General features: G+C 48.8%; 1 protein-coding gene across 1 annotated transcript in view; it reads right to left on the bottom strand.

The window, feature by feature from the left end:
• The window catches only part of MARCHF6 (membrane associated ring-CH-type finger 6), a 2,224,824-nt gene that overhangs the window by 1,780,351 nt on the left and 426,702 nt on the right, over positions 1–17,771 (bottom strand). Inside the window, exon 9 of the mRNA XM_069613753.1 lies at positions 3,027–3,059. Coding sequence (XP_069469854.1) covers positions 3,027–3,059 — 33 coding nt within the window. The remainder of the gene's footprint in view (positions 1–3,026; positions 3,060–17,771) is intronic.

Here is a 17,771-nt window from a genome sequence, read left to right as displayed (position 1 = left end):
AGGGCATGTCCAACACCTTCGACTGAACATCCTGGAGGAAATGTGTGGCCCTAAGCCAGCCCCGCCGATGAAGGCAAACGCTGTTGTCCATTTGGCAGAACCCCATGTCGGCGATGTCTGTGGCCACTGTAATGGCATGGTCCGATGCCACCTCGCCTTCCTGTAAGATCACCTACGCCTCTGCCCTCTTGTCGTCGGGAAGGAAGTCCAGGAGGGGACCGATCTTGAACCAAAGCTCCCTGTCGTAACGTCCCACGATGGCGAGAGCGTTTGCGGCCTTGATGGTCGTCGCTGCTGCCGACCATCAGGGGGGAGGAGGCCAGCGACGAGGAGGCGCCCGAAGATTTCTTCTTGGCTGCCGCCGAAACTACAGGGTCCGGAGATGGCTGGGACCGTAAGCGCTTGGGCGCAGAGTCCAGCACCCTGTATTTCTTCTCATAACGGTCCCTCTTCGCCAGGGCCGAGGAAAGGTTCTTCATGAGGGACAACCCCTCGTCCCAATTGTCATCCAAGAGCAGGATCGAAAGTACGTTCTTCCTCTTCGCCTCACGGCGCTGGTTAAGGAAACCACCTTTGTTCTTCTCCTCAGGGACAAGCTGGAACAGCTCTGAGGCCCTCAAGCTCATGACGTGGAACAAGTCTATCTTGTCGGGTGGTGAAGATCTGGGCGGCGGAGACTGGAGGTCCCCCAATCCGTTGTCATCATGCCCAGATCCGTCTCATCCCTTGGGAGGGACTGGGGAGGTGGGGGGGGTGGTTTTCGAAGGGTGGAAAGGAGACGGAGGGTGATCTCTCCACTTCTTGGATGGTGGTTCCTCCGATAGTCCTGGCGCTGCGGGTGGGGCCGCTGGCGCAAGAGGCATCCTCGTTCGGATCTCCGAGCCTAGGGTATGCAGAGCAGTGAGAATGTCCACTGATATATCTCCAGGTGGTTGCTGAGATGGCTGCGGCGACAATGGTGAGGGCGTTTGTGGCTTAGGCTGGTCCTCCAAGCCCTCAACGCCCTGTTGCTCTTCGTCGGGCTCTTCATCGGTCTCCTCGTCGTCATCTTAGTCGTCGCCCCCGTTCAGGTTCCTTTTCGTAGGGCCAGCTCTAGATGCATCGTTCCTCCCGGAGTTTGGTAAGCTCCTTCTCAGAGGAGATATCCGAGCCCTGAAGGGCTACCGTGCCCCTCCCCCGATTCTCTGTGACCAAGAGAAACTGTTTCAGGGAAATTATAGGCATCTTCTCCGGTGTCTTTTCGATGGGTTGAAAAGAGGACTGCCTCCTGGCAGGCAGGGATACTCTTGCCTTCGGAGCTGTGCCCTGCTGATCCGCCTCGGCGGCCTTCGCGAGGGACACCACTATTCCTTCAATGGAAGTGGCCTTCGTCAGATGTACTTGGGCCTCATGACCTTGGTCGAGCCTGGGGCCTTTACCTTAGGGGGAGGGTCTGAGCCCCGTTCCCCCTGGCCTTCTCAGTAAGGCCTGGCTGGGTCTTCTCCAAGAGCTTGCCCGGATGGTCCGACTTCCACTTCTTAGAAGAACTTGAGCCTTGGCTCGTGGTCGAAAGCGCTGGAGACGCTGTACTCGCCCTGGAGCCCGTCGCAACGGTGCTCACCGTGGCAGTGAACTTGCGGTGTTTAGCCTTATGTTGGGTCCCCACGGGAGGGGCACCCTCAAAGGTCTTAGAAGACCGCTCAACTTTCTTCTGCCGGGACTCAACCAAAGCAGGGGCTTTGGCCTGCAGCCACTCGTTGAGACGTCTGCGTCGGTCATTCAGCGTGCGGGGTACCATCTCCTGTCAAGACGCACAGTCATCCTCCACGTGTGTCGGGTCCGAGTGCAGGCAGTAAAGGCACAGGGAATGTCCGTCATCCGAAAAGACATTCCATAGGTTGCAGCCAGGGCAAACCTTAAAGAGAGGCAGCGAGACCTTCTTCTACGCCACGTCCACGCGGCATAGGCCTTGAAGACGCTTCTGGAATCCTCCAAGAAGAAAGTCAACGAAATTCACCCTTGAGGGGCGCTGAAGAATCCGAAAACGGGCCCCCGTTAATCGGAAAGTAGATCGATGGTGTTTGAGGCTCGATTGACTGAAAAAAATAGAGCAAAACTCTTAGTAAAAAAGCGCAAAACGCAGTAAAAGCTCGAGAGCAATAGCACGAGGATTCCCAACACTTGAACGTGCGGTAAAAATCTGAAAATGGCTGCCAGAGGAGGGGCTTAGGTAGAGGGCAGTCATTGGCTGGGGGCAGTATGACCCAGAGACCAGTGATTGGTTGTTAGGAGAAAGACAGTTCAGAAGTGAAAGTGAAACAGATTTTTTCTTTACCGAGGATTCCCAGCCTGACGACTGGGAATATTCATGAGTATGTGAATCCATGCCAGACCCCATGCTGGAGAAGATTCACTACATATATGCGTTTTAATATTCTCCCTACGTTGACGCATGTCGGTAGTTGGTCTGGTATTGCTTATACTGATGGCAAGTGTAAAATGAGGTTGAAACCATTCATCACATTCTTATGGCATGTCCGGAATTGCACAGTGCTTATCTGAAGAGCTATGCATCATTTGTCCCCTCCATGGATTTTATTGAGACCGACCAATTCTGGAGTGGCCTCAATGGTGCTGAATCCAGCCTGACTATAGCAGCCGCTTCTCATATATGGAAATATGCACTTTATGCAATTCAATCAAATCTGGTGCTAGGAAGTTATCTGCTTCCTTTATTGCAGGATTTTTACATGTTACTTATGCACTTTAGGATTTAAACCATGGCATTCTTTTTTAAACAAATACAATTCTGATGGCTAATGGATTGTAATTCCTAATAATGGTGTTATTACATGTTTTAATATTTCTGTATCAGCATTCGTTAACGATATTTATTGACATATGTATGATTATTCTTATGTGCTAAAGGTTTTTTTATAACCGAATGCACAAAATAAAGAATATTGATAAATGTTGAATTTCACACAAAATTAAAAATGTAAAGATATTACAAAAGGCTTTGCACCATGCGTTTTCGATTTACTTACCAGGAAAACCAAGGATCCATCTAGACCAAGCATCTAAAGAGAAAATATATTTGTTAAAATGGCTTCAATGTTTTCCCAGCAAAGTTACCTAAATATACAGAGTCAATTTATTGAAATAAGAATACTTTTATAAAACCATGAATTTCTAGGCTACCTTTTAACTACTGTGATTTGTAACACATTACTTGTTAAGACATGAATGGCAAAAAGAATAATGCTACTAAATAGTTCTCTCTACTCAAAAGAAAGCCGGCCACAATGAAATATCTTGCAACAATTAAGCCGTCACTCATTGCACATGGTTTTGCAAAAGTTCAAAACAATGTCATCTTGCAAAGTGATTGTTAGGTTGGAATTGGTGCAGTCACACTGTGTGAGACTACACAAGACTTATCTGCTTGGTATTAGGTAACCCACCTTTTGGTATAGGTCTGTACTACACAAGTTGGTAGTAAGACTGAGTAGCCAGGCCTGTCGTAAGAGGGGTAAATGTGAGCTGTACAAATGAAATCCGTAAATACAAGTAGCCAAGTAACACTTACACTCAAGGTTTCAGTAATACATATTTATTTAACATCAAGTTTTAAATAAGCGTTCTTTAAAAAGGCAATTTGTGTAACAATGCAAATACACTTTAAAATTACTTTTCAGAATCAGAGCAAGTCAGTGGATAATATTTGGATATGCTTCTTACACAATTCCTACACCCTGAGGTGACATTAATCACAAGGACAGAAATGGCATTTATATATCACACTGGTTATACTTTACAGATTCTGAAGTTGCAGAAATGAAATGTTTAAGGAAGGAAAAGGTTAAGCAGGTGTGAGGACAACTCAAACTTCCAATAAAATCTAGACAAGCCCTTCCCAGCCGTAACAGTCAGTCTGAAACAAGTTACCACCTATGAGGCACAAACAATATCAAAGTCAATGGGCTAGAAGAGTCTGCAGGGAGCAAGGACAGCCAAAGTCAGTTGGAACATAGTCCATATAGCTGAGGAACGTCTTAGATAAAAGTCTTGCACAAAGTTAAGGAGTTTGTAGAAAAATCACTTGTAGGGTCACAAACTGTTAAGCATGTGAAAAACTGAGTTGGAATTAACTCTAAAAGTAAGCCACTGCAATTCCCAACTGAGAAGAGCATAGCTACAAGACAATGAGGTAAGTAACCGAAGTCTAAACGGTAGCTCTGGTTTGAAGAAGAGTGATCCAGCGGGATTCTGTCTTGCTACAACGGTGCAGACCCCATGTTCCTGAGCCTTAGTCGTGGGTACAAGAGGGAGGACGTCTGAAGGGCTCCTGCAGCGGTTGTCCGCAACTATGTGCTCTTTTCAGTTCAGCAGCAATTTGTGGTTTCAGCGCTTGGTAAACAGGACTGTTGCGGATCTCGGATGGGCTTCCTTTACTCCTTGGGTCGTGTACTCTGGTGAGAGGACACAAGCTCTGGTCGTCCTGCTTCTGGAGGGTCCTTAGGAGACTCCTGGAATTTCTAGCCAGATTTTAGACATTGCACTCGGCAACAGATTTTTCGACCACTGGCACTGGGTTCTTGCAGCAGCGAAGAAGTACAGCCAGTCTGGGAAGATGGTCCAGTGGAGTTCATCTCAGAGTTAGTTGGTCCAACTAACCCAAGGGAAGAAGTCGTCCCTTCCGGCGCTTCTCTGTCAAATTGAGAAAGTAGTTCCAGCACAGAAGCAGGGCTTCACTGGGCAATTGAAAGGTCCAGGAAGATGCAGCAAGCTTTGTTCACCGTTTCGTCATCGGGTGTTTCTCCCAGTGGTCGATTCTGCCTCTATTCCCAAAAACCTTGCCTTTTAAGCAGGTTTCTCCCATTCAAGCACAGCCTAGGCTGTCAATCACACAGCAAGGTGGCTGTCCTGAAAGGACAACCAGCCGGCCAATCAGGACTGGTTGCATTCAGATATTCCCAGAGACAAAGGACAGGGGAGTTTTGGGACCCTCCCTCACATCCTGTTCTTCCAGACACACTGGAGCCAGAGGCGGCTTCGGGCCGGAGCCCGCCAAAAGCAAGACAAAGGGCTCGAATCTGTTTCGACGCACAGAGTAAAACCCAAGAAAAACATCACAAACAGAAAATACGAAAAAAAAGTCAGGGGTCATTATAACAAAATGGTCACCCATGGGTGCTGTATGGCAGCTGAGGGTTCAGCCTGCGATAGTAAAGCACAATGGTAGGAAAAATAAACCACTGCTACCAGACATTTAAAGTAGGGAGGGTAACATAAAAATGTTACCTGAGAATATAGGATGAGGGGCTGCTAGGTAACCCCCTAGTAGTCTATAAAAGATGGTGTGTGAGAGAAAACCTAAGTGAAGTCAATTTCACTTTACTATTGTTGGGAACGGTAGTTCACACAATAAAAGGGCATTTAAACCTTGAGAAAAATCTAGAAGGATTTCCCTGTGACACTGCACTGAAGGTGCTGTGGGACACCATACAAAAAGTAGATGCCTATGGAGTTTGTCAGACTCCTAAAACAGTTGAAACACATAATCCAATCAGGTCAAAACACATGAGAGAGTGAGAAAAAGGTCTCACTCACTCCAGGGTTAAACTTAAAAAGTCCTAAAATCCAGGAAAAGAGCTGGGGTTCTCCGTTAGGGAGAATTCTCAATTCTGTGCTAATTCCTTTCAACCTAAGACACCCAGCTGTTTTGCTGGACTTTGGGACTTTTTAATTTAAACCCTGGAGTGAGTGAGACCTTTTTCTCACTCTCTCAAATGTGCTTTGACCTGATTTGGATTATATGGTTCCTCTGTTTTTGGATCTCTGCAAACCACGTGCCCTGCAAATTCCCTTTACCCACAACCGTGAGGCCTCAAGCACTGGAGTGAAATATGGCTGGGGACCCTGGTCCTGTCATCGTAGACTGCACGTCTTGCTCCCGCGGTGTGGCACATTGCTCTGGCCGATATGACCTCCTGTCCTTGGCCTTCCCCACCCACAACCCAGTGCTCATCGCTTGCTGGATTCCCACCCCCCCCCCCCCGGGTAAAGACATGCCCAAAGGTAGGGGCAAAAAGCAAAGTTCTATAAACATTTTCGCCAAAACTACCCGCAGGGAGACTGGGTACACCGGCGAGGCTGCAGCGGGCCCCTCCCCTTCCACCGGCGCTGGGCCCATGGAACTGCAGAAGATGGACTACATGCGGGAGGGGTTCACCGCTCTCAACACCAAGCTAGATGACATGAGCGGCACCATAAGTGCTGTTAGGAAAGTTAGCCATTTATGTGCAATTTTCCCTCCAGTTGTGTACCCCCCAACCTTTTGCTACTGTTTAAACACCATGACTTTTGCCAGTAAAGCACATCCTTCCGCTGCACTCCACAGGGCTTTCACTCACTTTATTATGGGGAAACCGACATGTTTCCCTTAGTCCTTTCCAATGTTGCAACTTTTCTGCAACATGTTACAAGTGCACGATGTACCTTACAGTGCAGTGCACTTGGATCTTCCTTTCGTTTCCAAAGGCCCTAGACTACCTCAAGGGATTTTTCAGGAGAAGTGCTTATGTGCCTTGGACAGGGCTGGTGGCAGCTTATCTTGTTGCTTATTTTTAACCATTTCTTGCAAGGTAAACAGCATTACCACGGTTGGCACAGGAAGGTGGTCTGGCTCCAAAATGGCCATGCCAGGAGTTTATTTGTTCTGTCCTTTGGCCATCTTGCCCCTTCACCTTTCCCAGGTCGACCCGACCCAGATCAGTCCTTATTTGGGCATGCATTCTCCTGCGAAACGCCAAGCTTGTGCAGGCTTTTGCATGCCTTGTGTGTGTACCTCCGGGATGATTGTTTCTTTGTGCATTTATATAGCACTACAAACCCTCAGGTATCTGAGCGCTGCTCATTTCCCACAGTGTGGTGCTCATTTATCGACCTCGGAAGGATGAAAGGCTGAGTTTGGCCCAGCCGGGATTCGAACCTGCGCCAGCAGGCTCTGCACAGATGTCAAAGCGATCGCTCTACTCGCTGTGCTATCTGACTGGCTAGATGTGGGCTGGACTGTCTAGTTCCAATACACATCCTGGGTGACAGAGTCTGGAGTGCTGGGAATGACTAGGGCCACTGTGGTCTGTGATGGGTCAATATATGGTGTGCCTGTATGTGAGCATACCTCCCATTGGGTCCTCTTCGTTTTGGCGTGAAGGAGATTTTGGATAAGAGGCGGCTCCAAACACCCATGTCAGGTCGATCTCTTGAGTTCTCACTGAACCTAGGATAGGATCCAAGTATCCTTAAACTAAGAAGCTGAGTCGAGGAATCGCTGGTGAGCCGCTGGAAGGTTTGGCACCCTGAGCCCGCTCCTGTCCCGCTGGACCCCCTCTGCATCTGATCGAACCAGAAGGTCTGCAAAGGTGCTTCGACTCATTTGAATAGTGTCATCAACTATTCACAGCACCTTCATCTAAACCTGCAAGTAAGCCTCTTCGGAAGTGTTACTGAGCCAACCAGTGAACTGACCAGCTTGTGCAGGACCTTTGCTCTGAATCTGCCGCCGTTTTCGAGTTGGCACTTGAAACTTGGTAGATCACAAGCTCTGTGTTCACAGCACTCTCACACCGAAGTTCGTACAGTTGGTATTCCCAGGTCTGGAATGAAGAGAGCCCGAACCAGAGTACACTCGGTTACTGTGTCGCCCAGCCATGGCGACAAACTTCGCAGGTACCTTGCTGCTGTGCCCCTCTGTGCCCTGAAGCCTACTACAGTGAAACTGGCCTGATCGCTTCACGAGGAGCTGAGAAATCTCCATTGTCCAGCCAGGGACTTATTGCTGAATCTTCGCCGCTGAAAGCCGCAGAGCCACACAACTGCCGCATTTGAACCTGCAACAGAAGTGGACTCGACTGCCGAAGTTTGGTCCGGACTGAACCTGGGGTCGGTGAGTACTTGCAACCCTTACCAGTGACCCCTAGCGCCTCCATTCACTTTTATGCACGAGTGTCCCCTTAGGGCCACTCACCTTTCCACAGATAGCCTGTGCTACAGTCCACTTCCCAACTCCTGAAAAATGTTCTGCCCTTTTGGGTAGACCCTCCACGAATAGTGGGAACTTGTTCGTCATCGCCTCAACACCTTTCTGAGCTGCTACAGACCCTGCAAGAGACTACATTTTTGCCCTTCAGCACTATCGCGTGCACCTGCATTTGAAAGTACATTTGAGTACTAGGCTCCACTCTTTGTGGGGACTGGACTGACACTCAGTTAGGAATTGAGTGATGAAGAACTGCCTAAAGTCTATTTCCACTACTTTCTCCCTTTCTTTTAGGTTGTGGACCCATTCTGTGCTTAAACCCTTTAGGCCACATGGAATAATTGTATATATGTGTTATAGTAGTGTTGTATAGGTTTGAAGTATTACAGTTGATAATTACTGTGCGTTTGAGTTCAAAGGCCTTGAATATATATATATATATATATATATATATATATATATATATATATATATATATATATATATATATATATATATATATGATACATTACTCACCGTAATCGTATTTCTGATGCTTGTATCTGCTTAGATTCACATGCTGTGCATAGGCCGACATCTAGTGGAAGCTGCGGAGTATTACAGTTTGTTTTTCGAAACTCGAAAATGGGCGTCGACACAGGGCGTGCCAGTAATACTATGCCTAGTGTGACGTCCACTGTACCCAAGATCCCTCACGCGTCTAGGATCCTCAGATTGTATTTTTTCTGACATGAGGTAGCATGAGGAGTAGCGTGAGTACAGATAATCCAAGCAGATAGACAGAAAGGTAAGACTACAAGCAATCATGCGCCTTCTCTCAGAGGGGAGGAAGGGTGGGTCGCATGTGAATCTAAGCAGATACAAGCATCAGAAATACGATTACGGTGAGTAATGTATCCCTTCTGAGGCTTGTGGAATCTGCTTAGATCACATGCTGTGCATAGATTAGCGAGCAGTACCTGGAGAAGGAGGTGGGATGTGAGAAGGGTCATGAGCAAATAAGTGTCTTAGAACCGCTTGTCCCACTTGTGTATCTGCCTTGGAATGGGTGTCAATGCAGTAATGCTGAGTAAAAGTGTGAATAGAGCTCCAAGTAGCTGCTTTGCAAATGGTGTCAAGGGGTACATTTGCAATGAAAGCCAGAGTGGCCCCAATGCCTCTACTAGAGTGGGCTCTTGGCGTGAAAGGCAGAGTTCTTTCAGAGAGTGAGTAACACAGCTGGATACAGTTAATAATCCACTTCGAGATGGCACCTTTAGAGACGCGATCCCCCTCTCTGCCTGTAGCTACGGAGACAAACAGTTGATCTGTTTTTCTTAGCGGTCTGGTTTTATTTACATAGTAGAGGACCGCACTACGCACATCTAGGGTGTGTAGTTTCACCTCAGCCGAGCTTTGCGGGTCCTGGAAGAAAGCCGGAAGCTCGATGGACTGGTTTACATGGAATTTTGATATAAATTTAGGTGAGAACCTAGGGTGTGTGCGTAAAAGCAGTTTGTCTTTATGGACAGTAAAAGAAGGGATCCTGCACTGACAGAGCCTGAATTTCACTGACCCTTCTTACAGAAGTAATAGCTACTAAGAAGGCAGTTTTATAAGTCAGGTGTTTGAGACTGCTTTTATGCATGGGTTCGAAAGGGGGGCCCATGAGCTTGGCTAGCACCACATTAAGGTCCCACCCTGGTGGTGGGTTTGAAATAGGAGGGTGAAGTCTCTTTACTCCTTCCATGAAGGCTTTAACTACTGGTACTTTCCACCACGAAACCTTGCTATGGGAAGTGGTGTAAGCCGACAGGGCTGCCAGGTGTACTTTCAGTGAGTTAAAAACCAATCCTGCATCTAGCAGGTGGAGCATGTATGTAACAATAGTGGAAGGAGTGCAATCAACCAGGTTGATTTGTCTACTCTGGCACCAGATAACGAACCTCTTCCACTTGTCAAAGTAACAGTGCCTTGTGTTTGGTTTCATAGATTCCTTTAGGATGTCCATACACCTCTGTGGCAAATTGAGATGTCCAAACTCAATGACCTCAGGAGCCATGCTGCCAGGTTCATTGAGTTGGGTTGCTGGTGCACTGTTTGACCTTGGTGCTGGGACTGTAGGTAGTACCAGGCTGGAAGTTTGATGGGCTCGCACACCACCATCCTGCGTAGGTGTGGGAACCACGGTTGTCTTGCCCACATGGGAGCAACTAGGACGAGCGTCATCGACTCTCTGTTCATCTTGTTCACCACTTTCCTGATGAGAGGAGTTGGTGGAAAAGCGTACGCAAACATCCCTGACCAGTTCATCCACAGGGCGTTCCCCTGGGAGTCTGGTTGGGGGAACCTGGATGCAAATCCTGGGCATTGTCTGTTTTCGCTTGTGGCGAATAAGTCTATAGTGTGGAAACCCCACTGAGAGAAGATATCTTCTACGACCTCTCTGTGTAGAACCCATTCGTGTTCCTCTGGGAGGGAGTCTCTGCTCAGAGCATCCGCTAGGGAATTGAGCTCCCCTGGAACATGTTGTGATGACAGGAAGATGTTCCGTCTGAGTGCCCATATCCAGATTTTCTGGGCAAGCTTGGACAGATTTGGCGAGCGAGTCCCTCCTTGCTTGTTCAGGTAGAACATGGCTGTTGTGCTGTCCATCCGGATTTGCACTGACAGGTTTAGTAGGTGGGGCTCGAACGCCTGAAGCGCTCTGAATACTGCCAGAAGCTATAGCAGGTTGATGTGGTTCTTGGCCACTGAGTGAGACCAGAGACCCTGAGCTGTGTGGTGGAGATGGTGAGCTCCCCACCCCGTCAGACATGCATCTGTAGTGACTACTGCCTGTACTTCGGGATCGTAAAAGGGTTTCCCCTGTGCGAGATTCTCTCTTGTCCACCAGTGAAGGCTTTGTACCAGTGTTGGCAAAACGACCACTAGATCGTCCCACTGACCACTTGCCTGAGACCACTGTTTCGCCAACCATTCCTGCATGGGACGCATGCGCAGGTGCGCGTGGGGGACCAGGTAAATACATGACGCCATCATGCCCAGTAAACGCATTGCTTTGCGTACCGTTATTTGTTGACCGGACTGATAATGCAGAATTTGCAGTAGTATATTCCAAATTCTTTCTTCTGAAGGAAAGGTCAACCCCTCTTGGATATCTAGGATTGCTCCTAGGAATTGTTTTGAGGTGCTTGGCACCAGGCTTGACTTTTTCTCGTTGATTGAGAAGCCTAACTCGTGGAGGAGGTCAATAGTCCTTTGAATGTTTGTCCTGCAAATTCCTGGGGTTCCCCCGTTATGAGCCAGTCGTCCAGATAAGGGTACACTGGGATTGCCTCCCTGCGTAGGTGTGCAGCCGCCACCGCCAGTACCTTGGTGAATACCCTTGGTGCTGAAGCTATCCCGAAGGGCAGTACCTTGAATTGGTAGTGTCGACTGTCCACCTTGAAGCGCAAATACTTTCTGTGCGCTGGGAACATGGAAATATGAAAATAAGCATCTTTCATATCCAAGGTTGCCATGTAATCCCCCTTTTTTAGGAGGGGGATTACCTCTTGTAGCGTGGTCATACGAAATTTTTGGGGCTTGACATACTTGTTGGCAGGCCGTAAGTCCAATACTGGGCGCATTGTCAAATCTTTCTTTGGCACAAGGAAGTAAGTTGAATAAATACCCTTGTTTACCTGGTGTCCCGGGACGAGTTCTATCGCGTCCTTTTCTAGCAGAATGGCGATCTCCTCGAGGAGAATCTTCTGATGTTCTAAAGAGTGTACTCTTTGTCGTGGAGGATGGTTCCGGGGACGCTGCAGTAGCTCTATACAATATCCTGTGGATACTGTTGACAGCACCCATCTGTCTGATGTGATCCCTTTCCCAAGCCTGGGTGAAGTTGGAAATGCGTCCCCCTACTGGGGTTGCGTGAGAAGGGACCCTGAACTGAGCGTCACTGCTTTGGTGGAGGCGTGCCACCTCCCTTGCTGGGGCTGCCTCTGCCTTTACCACGACCTCTCCTATTACCCCTGCCGTAACCCTCGGTAGACTGTTGGTTGTTGTTCCACTGTGTACCCTGCCCCTGGGAATAGTTAGATACTCTCTGGGAATTTTGGCTGCGTGGGTGACGAAATTTACTATTCCCTCTCTGGTTAGGGGGTTTATTGGTTAACTGCCAAGGGATTTGAGTGTTTCGTATTCGTCCTTGGCATTCTTCAGTGCGTCTTCGACCGCCTTACCAAACAACAGATCGGTTTCCACCGGTTTGTCCAACAATGATGCCTGGGTTTCTGCCTTAAAACCAGACTGCCGTAACCACGCATGTCTTTTGATAACAGTGCCTTCTGCTATCAATCTGCCTGCGTTGTCCGCGGCGTCGAAGGTTGCTTTCAAAATGCAACCAGACACGGCTCTACCCTCTGCGGAAATCCGAGCTAACTGGCCCTTTAAAGGTTCAGGAGCAGAGGCTATGAGTGCCGCGACTTCTTCCCACCGATGGCAGTTGTAGCTGGCCAACAGGGTGGTGGAGTTAGCAATCCTTGCTTGATAGGCGGACGTTGAGGCTACTTTCCTGCCGAAACCGTATAGTTTTTTGCTCTCCTTGTCGGGAGGAGCTTCGGACGATGACAAGGGTGTTCCAGCCCTCTTACGAGTGTTAGTGACCACTAGGGAGTCTGGCTTCAGATGTCCTCTTATATAGAGAGGGTCAGACTGGGCCGCCCTGAAAAGTTTTTCAACCCTGTGGTTGACTGCTCTGGTGAGGTTCGGGTTCACCAGGGACGGATCTATTCTCCGCTGAATGGACTTAAGGATAGGGATGGTCTGGGCAACAGGCCTCCTTTCTCCCACTAACTCTTCTGCGAAGTCCCTCTCCTCCTGGACACCGTGGGTGTCAATGTGGAAATGTTCTGCTGCGCGTGCGAGAACCTCGTTTAGGAGGGGTTGGTTATCGACCGGGGAGTCGGTAACTGGGGCTTCGTTCTCTACCGGGGAATCTACTCTATGTTTCCGGGTCTTCCTCTTCCTCTTCCTGGTCCTCATCATCCCCATAGTAGGCCGTCCCGGTTTGCTCTTCTACCATGCCAAATTCATGGTCCTCACCAAAGGAAGCCTCTCCTTGATACAGTGAGTATGGTCTTGCGTATGGTTGTACCTCGAAGGGTTCTGACCTCATCGGAGTTTCAAACCTGGGCTTTTTACTCGGGGGGATAGGATCAGTAGAGCCTGAGGGTGTCGCCCCTTGTGGATCATACAAGAGGAAATGTTCTGGATTTTTATCATAAAAATCAGCCAAAGAAGACAATCTTGACATGACCCTATCTATGTCTTCACTGGACCATTTTTTGGAACTGGGAATGACTCTCTCAGCAAGTCTATGGGATTTATCCTGAGTAGCTTTGCTGGTCTTAGACATATCAGCAGACCTGGTTTTGTCTGTCTGTTTAGGGGGCGTGGTGTGTTTCACAGGTGTGGAAGAGTGCAAAGGTTGTTTCTTCTGCTGTTTTCCCCCCTCCCCGTGCGTGGAAAAATGTTTTCCCTGTCCTTTAGTGGCTCCGGAGGTTTTCGACGCCTGGCGTCAAGGATCGGGGGTGGTGTCCCTGTCCTTCGAGCGTGGGGCCTCGCTGGCTTTAACTGCGGGCCCCGACTCCTGGAGCGCGGCCTGGGGGTGGAAGTCGTCTTCGTCTTCCGACGATCGAACTTCTGTTAGCCTATGGAGCAAGGCACTCTTGGCAAGAGTGGATGATTGCCTGGAGTCATGCGGCGATCTTGATCGAGAGTGCCCAGAGGACACCGAATCGGACCGTTCTGTTCTGTTTGTGCCTCTTTCCGAGAACTCAACGTCGTCGAGTCTCGGTTGGACTTAGTGTGTTTAGTGTGTGTAGTATTAGTGTGTGTAGTATGTGAAGCACTTGTGTCGCTGGGGGTCTTCCCCATAGCCCCCCCGCCGGACGACCTTCCGAGGTCGGGGACCTGCGCTCGGCTGTCTTTCGACGCCGTAATGCCCTCGCCGTCCGAAAGTACGGCGTCGCTGCCGTCGCTGAAGGCGCCCTCCGCTGCCATGGCCGCCTGCCTGGCGTGGTGGGCCCAACGCTTCGTCGAACGGTCCTTAAGTGTCTTAGGTTTAAACCTACTACACGCTCTGCAGTTTGCTTCGGGGTGGTCCCTCGGCAAGCAGTGATTGCACGTGGCGTGCCTGTCGACCCAAGGGTATTTGCGATTGCACTTGGGGCAGAATTGAAAAGGGGTACCCTCCATACGCACCTTGAGGCAGCGGGCTGTTAAGTGTAGGAAATGTATAAGGTGTACCTATATACCAAGAGTGTAGAGTATGTACCACCCCCCACTCTCCCTACTTGCAGGGCCGAGGCCTTCCAAGGCCCGGGCCGAGGCCAGCGGCCTTCCGAGCCCCAAATCCGTCGTGCAGCAGCCGACGGTCGATTTCTTCTCCAGCCGGCGTCGAGTGTCGAAGTTCGACGTTGGGGTGGGGAAGGATGTCAATAGATTAATATTTTAAATTTTAGCAAAAGTATGGCTAAGGCCAGGGGACTCCGCAAAATGCTTCCGACCAGTATGGCGGAAAAAAACAATCTGAGGATCCTAGACGCGTGAGGGATCTTGGGTACAGTGGACGTCACACTAGGGATAGTATTACTGGCACGCCCTGTGTCGACGCCCATTTTCAAGTTTCGAAAAACAAACTAATACTCCGCAAGCTTCCACTAGATGTCGGCCTATGCACAGCATGTGATCTAAGCAGATTCTACAAGCCTCAGAATTATATATACACACACACACCTACATGACAATGCATTACTTACCGTAAAAGCATTTCTGATGGTTGTATCTGCTTAGATTCACATGCTGTGCATACGTCCGACATCCAGTGGTCACTGCGGAGTATTGCATTTTGTTTTTCGTAGTCGAAAAGGGGACGTCGACAAGGCGTGTCTGTAACACTATCCCTATAGTGACGTGCGTTGTACCCACAATCCCTCACGCGTCGAGGTCCCTCTGTTTGTATTTTTCTGCCCTGAGGGAGCCTTCTAGACATGAGTGAGTACAGAAAAGAGAGATATAAAAGGAAGTCTATGTTCCTTCCATCCGAGCGGGGAGGAAGGGTGGGCGCATGTGAATCTAAGCAGATACAACCATCAGAAATGCTTTTACGGTAAGTAATGCATTGTCTTCTGATGTTTGTTAATCTGCTTAGAATCACATGCTGTGCATAGACTAGCGAGCAGTACCCTGAGTTGGCGGTGGGTTATGAGAAGGAACAGTAGAGAAAAGATGTCTTAATACTGCCTGTCCCACCTGGGAGTCAGATCTTGAGTGTGAATCTAGACAGTAGTGTTTTGTAAAGGTGTGCACAGAACTCCAGGTAGCCGCTTTGCAGATGGACTCAAGGGGAACATTTGCAATGAATGCTATGGATGCCCCAGTGCCTCGAGTGAAATGTTCTCTTGGCTTGAAGGGTAGTTCTCTCTTAGCAAGAGTGTAACAGAGAGTGATGCATTGTACAATCCATCTAGATATAGTGGACTTAGAGACTGCATCTCCTTCTCTTCCTGCTGCCACCGAGACAAAGAACTGATTAGTCTTTCTCAGTGATCTGGTTCTTTCCATGTAGAACATGACAGCTCTGCGTACATCTAGTGTATGCAGACTTTTTTCTCCCAAGTTGGAAGGGTTTTGAAAGAACGTTGGTAGTTCTATAGATTGGTTTACATGAAATTTAGAGATGAATTTTGGTGCAAACCTTGGGTGTGTGCGAAGAACCACCTTATCATTGTGAACTGATACGAAGGGGTCTAATACAGAAAGAGCCTGTAGTTCACTTACTCTCCTAATGGAGGTGATAGCTATTAGGAAAGCAGTCTTAAGAGTGAGGTATTTAAGAGTTGCCTTGTGCATGGGTTCGAAAGGAGTGCCCATGAGTCTAGAAAGTACCACGTTTAAGTCCCATCCGGGAGCTGGGCTAGCTATTGGGGGGTGTATTCTTTTTACCCCTTCCATGAAGGCCTTTATAACTGGTATCTTCCACCACGACACTTTAAGTTGGGAAGTGGTGTATGCAGAAAGTGCCGCTAGGTGGACTTTAATGGAATTAAACACTAGACCTGAATCCAGTAAATGGGTCAAGTACAGAATAATGTTAGTGGCAGAGCAGTCAACCGGGTTGATGTTCTTACTTCTACACCAGATGACAAATCCTTTCCACTAGCTAGAATAGCAGTGGCGAGTATTAGGTTTTCTGGCTTCCCTGAGGATGTCCATACATCTCTGAGGGAGATGTAAATGTCCAAATTCTATGATCTCAGGAGCCAGGCTGCTAAGTTCATGGTCTGAGGGCATGGATGCAGTGTCCTGCCCTTGTCTTGTGACAGCATGTTGTACGGGCAAGGAAGTTTCATTGGGGGAGATAGGGACATCTCCATCAAGTGAGCGAACCATGGCTGCCGGGCCCACATTGGGGCCACTAGTATCATGGTCACCTGCTCTTGGTGCATCTTGTGCACCACCTTGTTGAGGAGGGGAGTCGGGGGAAAGGCGTAAACAAATTTCCCTGACCATTGAATCAACAGACCGTTCCCCTTGGACTGGTTCTGGGGGTACCTGGAGGCGTAACTTTGGCATTGTGAGTTCTCCAGGGTTGCGAACAGGTCTATTTCCGGGAAACCCCATTGCGTGAAGACGTTTAAGACGATGTCTTCTTGCAATTGCCATTCGTACTCTTTGGGTAGGGGGAAGTCTCTGCTGAGTTTGTCTGCTAGCAGATTGAGTTCCCCTGGTACATGTTGTGATAGTAGGAACATGTTGTGTTTGAGAGCCCACTTCCATATATTCTGGGACAGCTTGGACAGTCCTGGAGAGTGAGTGCCCCCTTGCTTGTTGAGATAGTACATGGCTGTGGTGCTGTCTGTGAGGACCATCACTGTCTTTCCTTGTAAGTGTTCCTGAAAGGCTTTCAGTGCTTTGAACACTGCTAATAGTTCCAGCAGGTTTATATGTTTGGATGCTAAGCTCGGAGTCCACACTCCGAGAGCAGTCTGATGGGATAGGTGAGCCCCCCATCCTGTAAGGGATGCGTCTGTGGTTAGAGTGGCTTCCACTGCGGGTGTGGCAAAAGTTTTCCCTAATAACAGGTTTTCTTTTGTCCACCACCGTAGCGAGAGAACCAAGGCCTGCGAGACCACCACTAGATCGTCCCATTGTCCGCTGGCCTGACACCACTGGCTGTAGAGCCACTCTTGCATTGGGCGCATGCGCAGGCACGCGTGAGGTACCAAATAAATACATGACGCCATCATCCCTAGCAAACGCATTGCTTTGCGTACCGTAACCTCTCGACCTGCCACATAATGGGGGATCTGAAACAGCATGTTTTGGACCCTCTCGTTGGAGGGGAAGACGAGGCCGTCCTTTGTTCGAATTAGAGCCCCTAGGAATTGTTTGATTTGGCTGGGGTCTAAGCTGGACTTCTTTTCGTTGATGGAGAAGCCCAGTTGGGACAAAAGGTCTACGGTCCTTTGGGTATTGGAGAAGCATGTTTCGTAAGAATCCCCTGTTATGAGCCAGTCGTCGAGGTACGGGTAAACCGGGATGGATAATCTGCGCAGGTGGGCCGCTGCCACTGCCAGTAGTTTCGTAAATACCCTTGGTGCAGATGCTATCCCGAAGGGTAGTACTCTGAACTGGTAGTGTTTGTTCTCTATCTTGAACCTGAGGTATTTTCTGTGCGCTGGCAACATTAAAATATGAAAGTATGCATCTTTCA

This window comes from Ambystoma mexicanum, chromosome 5p (assembly GCF_040938575.1).
Source record: "Ambystoma mexicanum isolate Mex_15411 chromosome 5p, UKY_AmexF1_1, whole genome shotgun sequence".
NCBI lineage: Eukaryota > Metazoa > Chordata > Amphibia > Caudata > Ambystomatidae > Ambystoma > Ambystoma mexicanum.
Note: the sequence above shows the minus strand (reverse complement) of the source record. Positions and strands in the feature narration are given on the sequence as shown.